This window comes from Chaetodon trifascialis, chromosome 2 (assembly GCF_039877785.1).
Source record: "Chaetodon trifascialis isolate fChaTrf1 chromosome 2, fChaTrf1.hap1, whole genome shotgun sequence".
Classification (NCBI taxonomy): domain Eukaryota; kingdom Metazoa; phylum Chordata; class Actinopteri; order Chaetodontiformes; family Chaetodontidae; genus Chaetodon; species Chaetodon trifascialis.
The window spans coordinates 30514898-30533086 of NC_092057.1; the positions used below are offsets into that span (position 1 = coordinate 30514898).

Consider the following 18189-nt stretch of genomic DNA (forward strand, 5'->3'; position numbering starts at 1 on the left):
TTTTAATGCTTGGCCCCTCTCATAGTTTCTTTTGCAGGCTCGCAGTTTTTTATCAAAAGTTGGTTGCCTCATTTTAAATTCATTTTTAAACTGCTGTTTTACCTTCATATCCAGATTATCACACCTTAGGAAACTGTTTTCAGCTGCCCTCATCTCCTTCCACAGTATTTTCAATTTTTCATTCCAGTAGGGTTTGGGTTTCCTTACATATCGACTTTTCCTCCCAGGGATTGACCTGGTACAAACCTCAGGCACATTAACATATTCACAAAATTCATCATTCCATTCATCAATTTCTTTTTGGTAATGTACTTGAGATAGTTTGCCTATAAATTGGCTAACGGCAATTTTACACCTACTAGAGGAAAAACGATGAAGGGAGGCATTTTTAATATTCTTTGGAGGATATTTTCTGTAGTGATCATTGACTGGACCTATATCAATAGCAGGCCTTCCACCTGCATGAAAGGTCAAAGCCAACAACGCATGATCAGGTGATCTACACCTGTCACCTAGCAGGTTGAAACACCTAGTACCCCCCCTTTCAATTAACTCGCTTGGACTGTAGATATTTAGTTCAATACAAGTATTCAAACAGTGATGTGGAGTTATGAAATAGTCAACCACAGCACTCCCTTTTACTGATACTGAGGTATAGTTGTTTTTACCTGGTATTCGTCCATTTAGAATGCAACATTTGGAGTCCTTTAAAAGTTCCACCAACATTTCCCCCTGTTTATTCACTACATTACATTTACATTAATTTCACTCAAGAAAACTGTCTCTTGCTGAATGAGCGTATTATAATTGGGTGCAAATACTACATAATTTTTGTATGTTCACCCAACAAATAGTTATTATGTTGGATTTACCCCTTGTAATTGAGTAATAGTAACACCTTATGTTGAACCAACATATTTACATTTGTCACTCAATAAAACAATTTCTTGCTACATTACGTATTATGAATTATGGAAATACTTTCCAATTTTTTTTTTATGTTCATCTAACAGTTTTTTTTTTTTTTTTTTGAGTGTGTATTCAACTCAAATTAATGATCAATTTTAGTTCCACAAACTTAATGAAATCTAGTTTCTGTAACCATCTCACTCATAATCTCCAATTGGGATGGTTATGAATGAATCTTTCTATTTGCATATTTAATGAAATAGCAGCATGGTCGCTTATTACAATGCTATCATACCAGCAACATTTAATCTTTGATAAAAGTTACCTTGAAACAAGAAAATAATCAATGTGAGAACAAGATTTGCATATACTACTTTGTCAGGGTTGTGTTCCCTCCACATTTCTACCAGATTTTTATCTACAATGTATTGTTTTAGCTGTTTGCTAGTTTTTGCTTTAGAAGTATCATCACAAGTAGAGTGATCAAAGTGCAATTAAAGTCTCCTCCAATAATATAAAAGCCTCTTAAAGTGGATAAAAAAAGTAGGTTTATCCTCATTTGGGCTGTATATGCTGACCAGATTTAATGTATAAGAAAGGAGGTTACCCTGGGTGAGAACATATCTTCCAGCTGGATCTTGGATTGTTTTAACAGCTTGGAATGGTATTGTATTGTGGATGAAGATGAGTACACCTCTAGCATAGTTGTTGAATGTTGCATACGTAATTTGACCAGGCCATCTCACAACAAACATAAATAACAGATAAAAACAGAGATAAACTTTCACACATACACATTTAAACAATTAAATTCCCACTCCCTTACTCAAAACAATGAGCTGGTAGGGCTTGTGCTGATCCTGCTTACGTAGGAGCAGCTGAACTATGTAAACCTAACTACAACTACAATGGGTGGTGCCCATCAACCAAGCACCTTGTGTAATGTTTATACCTTATATACTGACCTTGTTTAAAATGAAATCAGACCAACCTCTAAGTAATTTCACCTCTATATAACACAAAGTGTCCCTTTAAGACAAGAGAAAAATGTGATTGATGTGACTCCAACACAAAGTGTCCCTTTAAGATTAAAGAAAAATGTGATTGAGGTGATTCCTTAAACACAAAGTGTCCCTTTTAAGACTAAAAGGAAATGTGATTGAGGAGATTCCTTAAACACAAAGTGTCCCCCTTTAAGTGCAATGACTCAAACATAAAGTGTTCCTTCAAGACTGAAGAGAGGTAAGGTGGTAGGTAGTTCTAATAAAAGACAGTCATGTCTGGTTGCCACACAACTGATTGTACCTTCAAATATTGTTGAGCCATCAGCTGTGTCTTCTCAACCAAGTCCGTGATGGAAATCCTCCACCTCCTTTGGTGATGAAAACAGGTGAATCTTACCGTTTTGGAGGACTCTCATCTTACACGGATTATACCGAAATCCTTGGAAATTTCCCTTTTCCACAAACATTCTTCTGGCTGCATTGAACTCGTACCACTGACACATTGTCTCAGCGGAGAGATCCAGGGTGAAGAAATGTTTGTTTTGCTTGTGCGTGATGTTCAGCTGTTTAGTGATGTGGAAGACAAATTCCTTATCTTGGAATTATAGAGACCAAATGAAGACTGCTCTGTTTCAGTTTGGTCTCGTTGGTGCCACTGTCTGGTGAACTCTTTCCAAGGTGAAGGATCTGCTGGTTTCCCGCTCAAATGAGTGTGGTAGCATCTCATGAATGAACTCTAAAAGTGGCTGGTTTCCGCCAGCGCCCTCCTGGAGGCGAAACAACCACAGTTTTTTTCTCCAGCTCCGATTCTCCAGGTCTTTAGTCTTTGACTCCAGGTGATGGAGTTTCATGACATTGATTAACTCAGTGTTATTTTTCTCCAGGTGTTCTTCTGCCGACATTATCTGGTTTTCAGCTTCCTCCATCCATGTAGTGTTGGAAGCAACGTTTTGCTTCACCTCTAACACACTGTTTTCCAAAGTCGCAACTGAGCTGGCCATCTTACCGAGGCTAGTTCTTTTCAGGTCACTGGTAATCCAGGGCTTGTTGTTGGGAAGGTAGCATACAGTCTGGGTTGGCAGTATGATCTGTTCACAGAATTTTATGACATGAACTCCCAAGGCAATAAGGCTGCATCTCCACAGTAAGCAGCTCAATGTCTGGTCTACAGAAACATTTCTTAATGGTAACATGTCCGGGATTACATTCTCATTCAAAAACTGTGCAATCCCTCCTCCCTTCTTCTTACCGCTCTGAGACACATCTCTGTCTGAACGCACATCTCTGTCTGAACGCACATAACTGAGGCCAGGTACCTCCAAGCCACGTCTCAGTAAAGGACATTATGCTACACTGTCGGTATTCCCACGTCGGTAAGACCTCACGTCCCCTGTGATGATCACTGCAATGGACAGTCTGTATCTTTGTGCCTTGGCCCTACATTTAGCTCCAGCTCTGGAGCCCCGACATCGCCTCTTCAACTCAACCAGGACTACAATCCCCTCTCTGGCTGGCAGCATGGGTTTACACAACGCGATCATCTCTTGCGATGTGTCATGTGTAAACAATGCAATTGCATTGCATTGCAGCAGTCAGTGTGATGTGTGATGTTTTGCAGTAAATGGTTAATGAGCTGCATTTATATAGAGCTTTTTCAGTCTACTTTGACCACCCAAAGCACATTCACCCATTCACACACACACACCATTGACAAAAACATCGGGACCAATTTGTGTTCAGTATCTTGCAAAAGGACACTTCGACATGTGGCTGTCACCTGGCAGCCCACCGCTCCTGGTCTGCTGCAGGGGAAGAACGACCAGGATGTGTCAAATGCGGAGGAATTAATTAAGCATGGCGTGAAGCATGTAGTGTGCAACATGAAGCGTGATGTGATAATAAAAAGTGCAATTCTTCTTCTTCTTCTTCTTCTTCTTCTTTTCTTCTTTTTGAGCCACAGTTGAGCACAGATTGAACCACCGACCTCCTTAGTCACAGCCGGCCCATATTGATATTAATGATGTTTGTATAATAAGATGTTTTAGCTATCGAGAGAGCATTTTTTGTAGTGGAGTACATGATCACAATACTTTTGATTATGAACAGCAATGTACCCTTGATCATCATGCGCCGACATACTCTGATGCTCGGAATAGAGACATGCTAGCCTGTCCTAGCGAAATTATCTAAAATTGGAAGGATTGCCTGCTGACCACCAACAGATCTTGTTTCCCGACGCTGACCAACTGGCTGGAGACATTATGGATCAATGAGACCGCACCACTGAACACCACCTTTGCATTCCGGCACACAGTTCTCTGGGAACTGTCCTCCTCCTGTCAACATCCCGCCTGCTCCACTCCAAACAAGGGGACCTCCTGGACTGAAGTGGTCGTCTGCAGGCGGAAGAGGGCTCCGAGCACGAACAATGGCGGGGCTCCCTCATTCCCGAGCCCGCTGCTCTCCTACAAGTAAACTGATTTGTCCGTGAGCCAGAAACCGGTGGCCTGGGAACAGCACCAGAAAACTCCCTTTGTCTGCAGCCACAGACATCATGGTCAGACACTTGGTCAAGTTTTCTCACAAGTAAACCCAACAACTTGCCTTTTAGATCCAATTCCCACATCACTTTTAAAATCATTTTATGGATTCTTTGAGGAACAGCTTTTAAACATTATGAATTGCTCTCTTCAGACTGGTGTCTTCCCCACCGCCTTTAAAACAGCTGTGGTGAAGCCCCTTCTGAAGAAGAGCACTTTAGACCCCAATGTTTTTAATAACTACCGACCTGTATCCAACTTACCCTTTTAAGTAAAATTCTAGAAAAACTGGTTTTTAACCAAATCAAATACTTTTTAAACAGAAACAACATTTTAGAGAAACATCAGTCTGGCTTTAGGTTGAATCACAGTACAGAGAGAGCATGTTTAAAGATTTTAAAGGACAAAACAGAGGTTTTAGTTTTAGGTCCTGAAGGCCAGACTGAGAAACTTTTACCAAAATTACAAGATTTTAAACCAACACAATCTGTGAAATTCCCGGGTGTGATTTTTGACTCTGAGCTGACATTTATCCCGCATATCAAAAATATAACAAGAATAGGCTTTTATCATCTTAAGAACATAGCCAGAGTCCGCCCGTTTCTCTCTCAGGCCAGTGCAGAGGTGTCGTTTAGATTACTGTAATGCCCTGCTCTCTGGTCTTCCTAAAAAGAGTATTTCCAACCTCCAATTACTTCAAAACTCAGCCGCATGTGTGCTGACAAAGACCAGAGGGCGGTCCCACATTACACCTTTTTTACAGTCGCTGCATTGGCTACCTGTCTGCTTCAGGATTAATTTTAAGATACTTTTCCTAGTTTTTAAATGTCTTAACGGCCTTGTGCCCTCTTACTTATCTGACCTGCTTTTACCATATCAGCCCTCTTGGACCCTGAGGTCCTCTGGCACTGGCCTTTTATCCATACCAAAAGCCAGAACTAAAACCCACAGTGAGGCGGTATTCAGCCACCATGCCCCCACCTGTGGAACAGCCTGCCAGAGAGCCTCAGGACCACAGAGACTGTTGATTTTTTTAAGAGAAGGTTAAAGACAACCCTTTTTATCAGGCTTTTAACTGACTTTTAAATTCTCTTGCGTTCTTATCATTTATCTTATGTTGATGCCTTTTATTTTGCTGTTTTATATTCGGTAGTGTTTTATCCTATTTAATCTACTTTGTTTATTATTATTATTATTGTATTTTTCTTCCTTTAACTGTCTAATTTCTTTTATTTATCTTATATCATGCCTTTTACTTGTAACTGCAGTGTTTCATGTTTCCTCAGGGGGGTCCTCCACACTGGGAAGTGTTGTCCGGTCCACCTGTCTGTCGAAGTCGGGGGGGTCATGGTCTGCGACTACTCTTCTTAGTGTGGACAGCCCCAAAGGTGGCGTTTTCCCTGATCCTCAGTGCTTTGCCATGTCTCACTACTGTGTGTGTGTGTGTGTGTGTGTGTGTGTGTGTGTGTGTGTGTGTGTGTGTGTGTGTGTGTGTGTGTGTGTGTGTGTGTACGTGTGTGTGGGGGGGGGTGTAGTCGTGGGTGTGCATATGTTCATACGGAGGGTGGTAGGGTGGGTTCCTTTATAATGTTTTTAACTGTTGTAAAGCACTTTGTGCTTAACTGTTGTAAAGCACTTTGTGTTGCATTCTATCATGTATGAAAAGTGCAATGTAAATAAAGTTTGATTTGAGTTACTGAGCAGTAGGTTGGTGTTCAAAAACACAGCTTTATGGTCTGAGATGAGTAGTTCAGCATAGTTGATGTTATAAGGTGTGATGCCAGAACAAAAAACGTACAACAAAAGTAAGGATATGGCCCTTGATGTGGGTTGTGAAATTGTCATGTTGTGTTTGATCTAAGCAGTCAAACATAGCTTTAAAATCTTTTGTGAACATATTCTCATTGTTATTGAAATGAATGTTAAAATCCCCCGTGAAGATAATATTAAGGGAATGGGCATTCAAAACTGACCAAAGTTCAGTGATGAAAATACTTAATGACTTGAATGGTCTGTATGTGACAGCAATAACTGAGGGTGAAGGTCTACAGAGTTTAACAGTTAGGGGAGAGAGTGGTATTAGCTTTATACTCGCACAGGGACCATAGCCTTTGACAAGCAGTGACTGGCTGCGATAAAGAAATCCTGATTATGGATTAGACCACCTTCCCTGCCCAAATAGCAGGGTTTGTGTAAACAAATCCTGTTGGAGCTGCTAAATTTAGCTACAGAAAATCGTTCTGTGGCTTCCAGCTTTCCATGAGATATAAATAATCCATTTTGTGGTCTGTGATGAAGACTTTGGTGATACACCGGATGTTGAATGCATGACAGGTTGTGTGTGTATTTACAAGTATTTTTGTACTTGTTGAGACTAAGGATTCTGTTAAAATACCCTGCTCCACATGCCAGTGTGAGAATAGGACCAGGAATGAAAACACACTTACTACATGTACTTAAGAGGCCAAAAAGGTCATTAAAGTCCTTTTCAATCACCTCAAACTCAATATGACCTGCATCGTTTGTCCCCACATGGACAGTTACGCGATTTATAAAGCATGGGAGATGACAGGGACGGTGGCTGCAGGGAAGTAGTGAATGGCTGCATTCAAGAAATGGACATTCCTGATTATGGATTCCACACTATTAAACTGGTCGGGGAGAAGAGGAGACAGGGAGATGACAGTTGCGGGTTCTTGGGCCAAGAGAGTGTACAGTCTGGGCAAGTTGAAGTTTCAGAATGGAGCGTCCAGGCTGGCAAGGTTGTGGCGAGGCAGCAACATCAGACCCAAGGGAAGGGATTCCTTGCTGTTATGACTCACTGAGGAGTCCAGAGAGTCTGAGCCTCTTTGGGATCCTATAACCAGGTCATTGTGTAGGATGAGGGCCGTTGATCTGGCCCCTCTTTGGAGCAGTGAGCCACTCATACGCCACCAGCCATCAGTGGAGTGGAGGCCACAGTGTCGGCAAGCAGCATCTTCAGGAAGAGTCAGAATTGTAGGAGCATCAGATTGGTGGGCCGAAGTATTGTCAGACAGGGCTGCATAGTGGTTCGACAGGGTTATGTGCCCATAAAAAATAAATGGCTGCCTTTGTATTTGCAGCGCTATAAGGTGCTTTTCATTCTCTTTAATTTCATTGTTTTTTGTTTTGTTATGGGGGTAGAAGAGTGAATTTAAATTTTGGCAACAAAAGATAACCTGAACTGAAAAAGGGAGCATTGACATTGAAACACTAGGAAAAAGTTTTATTCATACTGAAACAAGTATTGGCACTGAAAAAAATTCCACTGAAAATCAAAACACAGACATTAAACCTTATTTAATTTAGATATTTTTCACATTTTAATGTTTTTCAATGCCCATATTCTGATTTTTGGTACCATACAGTAATGGCTTCCACAAGTTCACCTGAAACTCCGAGACCACAAATATGTTGTCTTTTTCTCTCTGTGGATATTTTCAATGCAGTACTTAGCTGAGTTGAAGTTAACTATTAACTGACATTAGGCTGGTCTGGCAGTAGTCTTCTGGAACAAGTGTTAACCTTAGCTAATGTCAGATTATAGAATGTTTCCATTTTCAATCTTATCTGCTAAATCATGTGTGTGTGCTGCATGTTTATACACATGTGTATTGTCCCCTGAACCTTTGCGTGCTTTAAAAGCTTAAAAGTCAGCTCATGTGACCTTGTCCACTTCACTTGTAGAGCACTTCACAGCCTTTTGTGAAGATCACAAGTTAATCACATTATTCTGTTCTCAATTCCCATCTGCATTGCTTTCTCAGAAAGTGATTCATTTTATATTCATAATGTAAAGTCACGTTGCATTACATGGTCATGTGGTTAAGCTGCCCAGTTGCTTTTTTCTACTCACATGCACAGTGAAGTTAAAGGTTTTCACTGTTTTCTTCACTGAGCTGGAGCGTGATTGCTGGAATTTACCTTAGCTGGTGTGGGGCACCACTGGAGCATGATGTGAAGTCCTTTTATGCCAAGGCAAATAATCTTAGACACAATTACATACACTTCTGAAAATAATATTATACAGATAGCTTTCATAAACCCTGTGCATTCAATTCAGAATTATTTATGACACAGTCTTGCGTCTCACTTCCAATCACATTCAGCAGCCAGAGAACAACTTCAACATTCATCTGGGATCATGTTTCTGGCCACTTCACAAATTCACAAAGTTCAGTATTTACTCTCCTTTTAAAATCTCTTTTGATCTTAACCAACTCTCAAACAAATGTCTGGCTCTGTAGCTGCTAAATGTTTTTGTCTGCTGTTTGGTGCTAAGCAGCTTAGTGTACAGGGTCTACAGGAGTTTTTCAATGGAAAATGTTGCCCACAGTTTTTATGGGAACAGTGAGACTGAAGCACTGGTAGAAATTAATTTTGGTATTGCTCTTAAGTAAAGTAGAAGTACCACAAAAATGTACCTAGGTAGATTAAATGTATGCTACAATATACTATATACTTATACTGAACTACATTACAGAGGGAAATAACTTCACTACATTTAGCTACTCTAGTTATGTTGATTTTTTCGTAAAAATCAGACATTGTTGTAGATTACATAACCTCACAGGTGTTTTGAGGTATGATGCTGATTAGTCCTAGACAGGTTGGAAAAGTACCTGGTGAGCCCTTGAAGTCCTGGAACAAAACAATTTTCATCTTGTTGCACCCGATAGCAATTTGTGTCTACCAATTATCTTAAAGTAGAAACAGACAAGTGGATTGCTTTACATTTTCCTATGAGCCCAGCAACTAGCAAAAAGCACAGGATACACTGAATTTGTTGCCAGAGAAGCATGTTCATTGAAAAGATGCTGAGTGAAAAAGGAAAAAAATTAGATTGAGTAAAAACATAGGATGATTATTGTTTCACTCACACTTACAAGTAATTACAGCAGGTGTCGGTGTTGGGGTGAAGAAAGAAGAAGAAAACATTAGGAGAGAAAGTGTTCATTCATTCATTAAGTCTATAATGGAGACATGAAAGCAGATAGAAACCATTCCAGCTGGACTAGATCTCCAAACAGTCGTCATTTTCCCAGGAGAATGTACCTGGTGGGAGACAGAATTTGCATAGTGAAAACAAGGCTTAAAGGGAACTAGTTGAAATACTGATGGTGTCATTGCACTGCAGCCATTACATCGCACAGTAGACATTTACTTCATAATGATAAATTACAGCAAAAACCTTGCCAATTTAAGTCATTGCCAGTATAAGATGATGAAAAAAAAATGTTTTGGTACCTTGTAGGCTGCATAATTAAATATTCCGAAAGGGGCCATTTTGAATTGTGAGCACTTTTGATACTTGCGTTTCACTGGCATATTGTTACTTTTATTTAAGTAACAATTGAGCACTTCTTCCACTACTGGACTGAATTTGCAGCATCAAAACTAGTTTACCTTGTGAAGTACTGTTAAACAATCTAAAATATGTTAGGTAAACCAGATGATTTGCAGTAATTGAACCAACTTGCAACTTCCAAATAAGTCACACCCATCAGAAAAAATGCCTCAGCAAGTGATTTTTGGAGTTATCATCAGCTCACACTTTTCGTCAAACTGATGAAAGTGTGTCTAGTTGATACAATAGTGACATTTTAGATGTTGACATAAAATTGCCCCAAAATGAAGCCAGACTGCTCATTTTAGTATCTAACCATTCTAACATAATGCCGACAGCCTGCATGAACCAATTTGTCAAAGGTCAAAAATGTCCATGTATGACTGGACTTCTTTTCTGCACAACGGTTACAGCTCCTCACACTATTAGTACAGGACAGAATTAGTACAGGAATCAGGGCCAGTGTGTGTCTGTGTGTGAGTGCATGACAGTGTTTCCTGTGTCCCTGTGAAAACCTGAGTTCTAGACTATAAAAGCTGCAAAGTATGTAGATGGAAAAAAACACCAGTAACAATCTAGTGCTTGGATCAAGGCCTTTCCTCATTCGCTTGTTTTGTTATTATTCACTCTATTGGCAGGACATACTGTACACGACCAATTTCTAAGTTCTAATTTTCTAAGTAATCTTACTGGGATTGTTCTGTCAGTGGCTCACCAAAACTTTTTCAGTACTCTCATTGCCTCTTTCTTCTTTGGTACAAAACCTTCCTTTCTGTTTCCCCTTCAGACTCTTACAACCTCCTATTTTGGACTGACCAGGGTAAGGTTACCTGACAGGCAGACACACACGGTAGCTCTCTGTAAACAGCCATGGGATTGACTATGCCCTCCCACACTAGATCTTGAGGGAGGTGTGTGTATTTTAGGTGATGAATGTTGTTTCCCTTTTGCAATATTCATTTGCCAGAAACAGCAGTTTGCATTGACTAAGTCACACAGACACACAGACACACAGACACACACAGACACACACACACACACACACACACACACACACACACACACACACACACACACACACACACACACACACACACACACACACACACACACACACACACACAGAGTTTCTTGTTACTGCAGCAGCACTGAGCAGCATGCTTGTGTTTCAGAACCAAAAAGGGAAGGCGTATGTCTCTTTTTCTCTCTTGCTCTCTCTCCCTCCCTTCCTTTTCCCCATCTCCTCCCTCCCTCTTTCAGCCACCGTCACAGCCTGTGTAGCCTCACTTGTGCTCATACACACTTTCGCACACTGCAGTGGTGGGATAAGATACAACATGTGAATGTGCAGTGCAGTACAGCAAGGGTTGTGTGTGAGGAGGAGGATCGAATGTGTGAGGACAGCCAGCCAAGTGCATGTGAGTCTGAAGCAAGGAGTGTAAGCGAGCTGATGGAGCTTCCATAATTTCTTTTGCTGGATGTGCTTTTTGTGCCAGTGAAGCCTGAGAAGGAGACTGAACAGTGAGTTATGGCTGTGGAAACTGTTATGCAGAGGTGCGTGTGTATAGGCCCTGCGTGTGTGTTTTCCACTTCATTTGTGTACTTGGCATGTGTGCATGCGTGCGTGTCTGCGTGTGTGTAAATTCTGGGGCACAGGTCTTTGAGTTTGAGATGTTGGCTCATGAAAAACATCACTTTATATTAACTACTTATGGGACATCATTTCCAGCCACTTGGCTTAAAGTATTGTATTTAACTAATTTCCTTTATAGTCAATAGTATAATTATACTGTAATATCATTACACCATAATAATTGTTTTGTTGTAACTGTGTTGTTGTAACCTATAACATAGACTTACCATGTTTCAGTATGTGCTCAGAATCCTCCAAGTTAATGTGAAGTTCAGGACAAATTCCTGCACATTTTATGATAATAAAACAGTAATTGGGTTTTTAATTTGGAGAATAACAAGATGATGTTGTATCTCAACGAGCACCAACAGGGGGTCTGTTAATTTCACAACAATATAGTAAAGCTTATACAACAGTGAAGCTTCCAGTAACACGCTATCATTAATCTGTCTCTGCCTAGACAATACTCGTTGACTTGAGATCGCTTTGGCAGTGATTAATATGTGTTTCAGTCCATCTGATGTGTCTGCTGATGTTTCTTTGTTGTAGGCAGTATAGGAAACAGCAGAGTCAACTTAATTGAAGTAACAGTAAAATGCACGTAAATGGAACATTTAATGTTGAAGTCATCTCAACTTATTTGCCTATGTAGCTGATAGGCATACATTTAAATAGGAATGTTTTTAAGTTTCATCATGTGATTACATGAAACTTATGAGACCTAAATGGATGGTCATCATGATGAGCTCTTGTAATTATTACAAGACAAAAATAAATAAATAAAAAACATTTGAAAAACTATATCCTCACTGCACCCATCAACTATATCAGTGCGTAGAAGGAAGCTTTAAGACCAATTTCATCTCGAGAGAACTGTCAATTGAGGTTGAGCATATGGGTTGAGTGAGTTCCCTGGTGCCTTACTGATTTTTACTGGAATTGTAGTTCACAAAATAAAACCACTGTATATCGCAGAATGTTTCAAGATTTCTAACCATATATGGAGAGATCACTGTTTCAGGTCCTGTATTTCAGTGATGGGGAAACACTTCACACAAACACATTCCCCTTTACTAATTTTTTAGCGATGTGGCAAATAATCAGTGTTGTGGAGAATGACTTACTTGTCTTAAATCTGTTTTCTACTCTACTGTATTGAAAATGTGCAATTTTTGTTTCACCGAACATTTATTTTTTTGGGTAGAAGTGCTGCACTAGTTCAGACATCCTCTTGTATATTCATCACTGTAGTACATATATAACCACTAACAAGGCTACAGTCCAAATTAATCCTCATGCACTATCATGGCTACAGGTATTGATCCATTAAGATAGTGGTGGTATCAGAGCTGGAGAGGGACTGCTTGCTGCTTATGTAACCACTCAACTCACACTACGCTGTATAACCTCAGGATCAGTCCTGATTGGACTGGTAGCCAGCCCAACTGGCTCTGTTTCTCCATTTAGTACCTACGCAGTTACTGTCCACACTACTCTCACTATCCATTAAGATTGCTCTCATTACTCTAGTGCTGTGTCATTCTGTTTCAGCAGTGACTGACATTATTTACAGTTTCCACACACTGGTTGATTTTAATATCACGTCCCTCCTGCAAAATCTCTGTCTCGATCATTGTAGATAAAATTACATTAATATGACTTAGTCTTTTGTGATGTCTCTGACCACCTCAGTTTCTCTCCTACCCCCACTGTGGAGTCACAGGGAGAAATGTATGTATGTATGATGTATGTATGTGTTTCCCTTATGCCATCTGAACACACACACACACACACACACACACACACACACACACACACACACACACACACACACACACACACACACACACACACACACACCTACCTTGTCACCAGTGTCACATTTCCTGTCACACAATGTTTATGTCATGTTAGAACAGAATGAATTGCAGATGCATGCACTTAATGTACACATGCACATCCACACATGCTTTCACCTGTTAATGTACACAAACCCTAATGGCACAATGACACAAGCTGGTTATTAAGTATTTGCATTTATCTTTTCACGCAATGACTAAACAGTCTGTTTATTTCTATGGCAACCATTTTGGCTGAATTGGAGGTGTCCTTTGTGTTTGTGATGCAGCAGGCTGATGGAACTGCTGTCCTTCATACACCTCTGTTAGCAACCCATGTGTGGTGTTCTCTCTTGCTCTTGGTGCTTGTGACATTATTACTATGTGTGTGTCATGTTTGTTATCTGACTGCAGAGATGTGTGTGCAGTGATAGCAGCTCTGTTAGTGCGTGTTGCTGTAATATGATGCAGTGATGATGTTCTGCAAGTGTTTGTATGAAGGAAAGGTGAGCCTGCTACCTCCTGCCTGTTAACAAGCACCTCAGTTGGCTGTGTGCCTGTCTGAAACAAAAAAAAAAAACATTGGCGCAGAGCTTGCATTCTCCTGCATCATAAATTAATTATCAAATCAATTCAGATCAAAATCAAATCAACAGATAGCTTGAGTGTATTTTCTTCAAAATCTGAATGATGACTGTATTGTTGAATTGGGAAATTGGGAAATAGGGAATCCCTGAACTCTCATTAGCTAAATAATTTCCACAATGGTTCCATTTTAAATCATCTTAAAAACAGTTTACCACTTTTACCACCACCACAGTTGTGTCGGCAATGTCCTTGAGCTGAAATTCTGGTCCTCCAGTCAGGTGGATGATTCTGAAGCCTGATTGGGTATTGTTGCTTCTGCCATTGCAGAGCTGACCATGTTTGGACTGTTCTGCTGCTGCAAAAATGATAGACACCAGCAGTGAAGAAGCTCACACAGTAAAACCTAATGACAGCCCGTTTAACTCCTTGGACTTCTTTCTGAAATAATATTTGTAGAGAGGATGCTGTATGTTGGGTATTACTTGGTGGATGGCGGCCATGCAAATGGAACGTATAAGATAATGTAACTTACTGTTCTCACTTAAATAGCTCTTATGCAAATGATTTGTTTTCTTCAGTGACATCTATGCAACTAAGAAATGTATCAAGTACCTGAGTGCAGAAAATTGTATACAGTTATGTTCAAGTATACTGAAGCAATTAGTTGTTAACTTAATGAATTTAACTTGTGAAAAGGCTTAATTGAAACTCTTCCACCGTGGAGCCAGAAATTAAGTGTAAGGTAGTGAGAGTTCAGCGATATATTTTTGCTTTAGTTCAATCTAATGGAGGGTTTTTCACTACTGAAAAACTGAGCAGCTAAGATACGGCATCACTGGCTTGTAGTTTAAGTAATAAGGTCACTGCAGGAAATGAAAGTGTTGCTGATTATCCAGTGGAAAGTTAGTTGTAAGAACGAGGGTATGGTGTTTGCAGAGATTAAGAAGGAGGAGAGTGTGAGGAGAATCAGTGTAATGGCAAAAGAGAAATAAGCTTGAGGTTCTTGTGTTAAAATATTTTTGATATTTGATATATTTCTTTAAACTCCAGTTGATTTCAGGTCCAATTGAGAGCGAGGTTTTCCTCCTTCATGGTAGTTCTACTTTGATTAATCAGAATTCCTCTGTGTACAATGATTAGGGCCATGAAAAGAAAAGTTACACTATGATCTGCTGTCCCCCTGAACAAAACAAACACCTCCTTTTGGAATTCAGAGCCATAAGATGTAATGTTGCTTCTGCAGGGGCCAGATCAGGAATTTCAGTCAGATCAAGGACATTTGTGGGAAGTCATGTATGAGCTGTTGTGAATATTAAATAGTTATTGTAAATGTTAGCAATACTACATGAAGTTTTAAATCCGACATTGCTAATGTGTGTTGCTAAATGAAAACCAAAACAAATGTAACTGAACAAAGAGAACCACTACAAAATGTAAAAAGACATAACCTCCCAGATACAACTGCTGACATTTTCATATATGTGTTTGATGTAATTTTGGCAGCACTGTTTGGTGTTGAAGTGCAGTTCAGGAGTTTAAGCCAGAGGAAGTCCAGTTTAAACTCCTGACGTAAGCAGTGGCAATTGAAAACACTTTGTGTGGCAAAAGACTTTTGGCTCTGATTCTATCTCAGTAATATTATTTTAGAATGTGATTTTAGTTATTCTTGAGCTGCACAGGTGCAAACAGAAAGGTATTGAAAAATATAACTTCTCCATAAACTATGAAGCAGATAAAGGCAAATCAAGGCGAGTCATGTTGATGTCATTTGCCTTTGTATGGAGAGAAGTTTGTTAATTCTTCCCCTCTAAAAACACATTTTGATACAAGAAAGACTCAGATTTCATTGAGGTCATGTTCTCCTGGGCACTTGAAGGCTTTAACTGTGTGCCTCCTCATGGATGTGAGACAACTCTCTGTGCCACCCTGGGGGCCCTGCTGTCATTACTGGATAACAGAGATGGAGCAATGTCCTGGTTCTGACCACCTTTATATAGCTGCTCCTCTCTTTTCTCTTTGTGTCTGACCCACATACACACACACACACACACACACACACACACACACACACACACGCCACGCAATTAGATCAGGTGTCTCACTCTTTTGCATGCCACAGTGTTGATAATATGCACAAATGTGACAGGCATTTGAAACAGAGCTTGTATTGTTATATTTCAATGAATTGATGATGTCAAGAATCAACACCAAATTTGTTTGAGTTTATCATGTTGTCATTGGCTGTAGGTTGTGTAAATGAATAACACAGGTCAAACTCAGTGAGACACACCAACTTCCACTTGCAGTTTCACTTGCTGTGACTGGTCTTCACACTCATTTCACTAGGGATTAGTGAGAGTGTTAATCAGAAACACCAAGAAACACAAGAGTTTGTTGAAGTGTTTGTGTCATCCTTGTAGTCGCAATCAGTAATGTACTACAGTCTGTAATATATAGATTTTAGCCTGCAGAGGGCAGCATTTGTCTACTTACAATCAGTGAGAAAATAATGCAACAGGATGTCAGTTCAGCAGGGGAAAAATAAGATGTACATAAAAGTAATAGATACTAAAATAACAATGCTACAAATCATTACATTAAGTCTTTTATAAACAATCATGAGCTTTTGCATTTGCTACTGAGTTTCAAGCTGCTGTCACACAATTTCAGTTTCTATCCAGTGTTGTTAATTTGGTGATGTTTAAACACTTAATTTTCCTTTCTTCTTGCTGTTTTTCAGATTTTCAACAGCAGAGTCCTAAAAATGTGAAAACTTGTCTTCAAGTAAGATCCAAGGATCAGGATGCTTAAATGGATAATTTACTAAATAAAAATTCTGCCCTTGACAAGAACATGTTGACATACTGCCTTTTTGGAAATACTGAATGATTTTTGTGCAATATTTAAAATGCACGTGGAAGATATTCAGATATGGAAAATATCAAACCATGGATGTAGACATCCAGCAAAAAAAAAAAAGACATTGCCCTATAGAGAATGAAACCGACATTCTATGAAATGACAATATAGAAAGTATAAAGAGGATTAAAGCTAAAAAGCTGTGAAGAGCATTGTTCACAACCACCAAGAAACAACAACAGAAAGCTAATGGGCAAGTGAAAGCCTGTACATCACAGGTCAGAAGAAAGTTGCAACATTGTACAGAGTGACTGATCCAGGGATGAGTGTTTCTCAGCCAAGTGAGGATTTCCCTGTCCGATGGAAAAGTGGGTCCACCATGATGCCCCCTCTTCACAGTGCAGGAGAAAACAATGGGAATGCTTTTCCAGTTTCTTCCTCCTCCTCCGCCTCCTCCTCCTGTTGTTGTCTGGGGGAGTCATCTCCTGAGTCACTGAGGAGTCTGAGCAGCCTCAGTGGGAGCCGAATTGACAGCCCACTGGACTATGACATGTTTGAGGTCACCCTGATGACAACAGTGATGACCAAAATGGACAAAATGAAAGATGTTGTCATTTCAGCATGGGTGCCAGAGGAGGAACGTAAAGTAGATAACAATGGTGACGGCTCAGTGGGAAAGATCCAAACAGCAACAGTGCTAACAGAATCCAATGACAACTCTGTGTCTGTTTACCTAGATGCCAACAGTGCTCAGTACCACCAAGACACTTGGAATGACAATGACAACCTGACAATGTCCCTGTCCCAGACAACAAATAGCAGTAGCCATGGCAAAAATGATGACTTCAGAAGTGGAAGTGGTAATGAAAGAAGACATGGTTGCTCAACTCCAAATTCAGACACAACAGAAATACCTGCTGCTGATAATGATGAGGATGATGAAGAGAAGTCTGTGTTTCTGTCTGTGAGCTCTGTCGTGGGTGTGGGGAGAAGTAGCATGACCCTCACAAGCTCAATCAGACAATCCAGTGACAGCCTCATCAACCCAGGAAGCTCTGCTGTGACTACTGAGTTACAGACAGTTCTGAGTGTAGCTGATGATGTGAGGTCAGAGGTGGTGTTAGACAGGCCTGAGGTTGCCTGTCCTCTTGGTTTACCTGTGGAAAGCCAGACAGTACATGCTGCTGCTGAGGACTTTAGTAAAACCACCCAGGAAGTCACATCTCCTCCACCTGAGGAAGTGGGCCCCAAACCTCACACCAGTCAGCCAGCCAGAGCATCAAAAACCAAATCAGCCACTGCTACATCTACTGCTCACAAGACAGTGGTGCTCACAGCTGGCAAACCATCCAATCTGGAGGCAAAGAGAGTTTCCAAACTGGACCCAAAAAATATCAAAGTTAAAGTTGGATCACGGCCCAACCACTCTCCACCTATCCAGGTACTGTAG

General features: G+C 40.3%; 1 protein-coding gene across 3 annotated transcripts in view; it reads left to right on the forward strand.

Annotated features, from left to right (window-relative positions):
* Positions 1–18189, forward strand: part of LOC139342173 (microtubule-associated tumor suppressor 1 homolog) — an 88027-nt gene that overhangs the window by 21215 nt on the left and 48623 nt on the right. For 2 of the 3 annotated variants that reach the window (XM_070979136.1, XM_070979152.1), the window contains exon 2: positions 16621–18180. In XM_070979136.1, coding sequence (XP_070835237.1) covers positions 17062–18180 — 1119 coding nt within the window. In that variant the 5' untranslated portion in view covers positions 16621–17061. Of the gene's footprint in view, positions 1–11128; positions 11343–16620; positions 18181–18189 lie in introns of those variants that run through there. The other variant, XM_070979145.1, reaches the window with a different exon arrangement.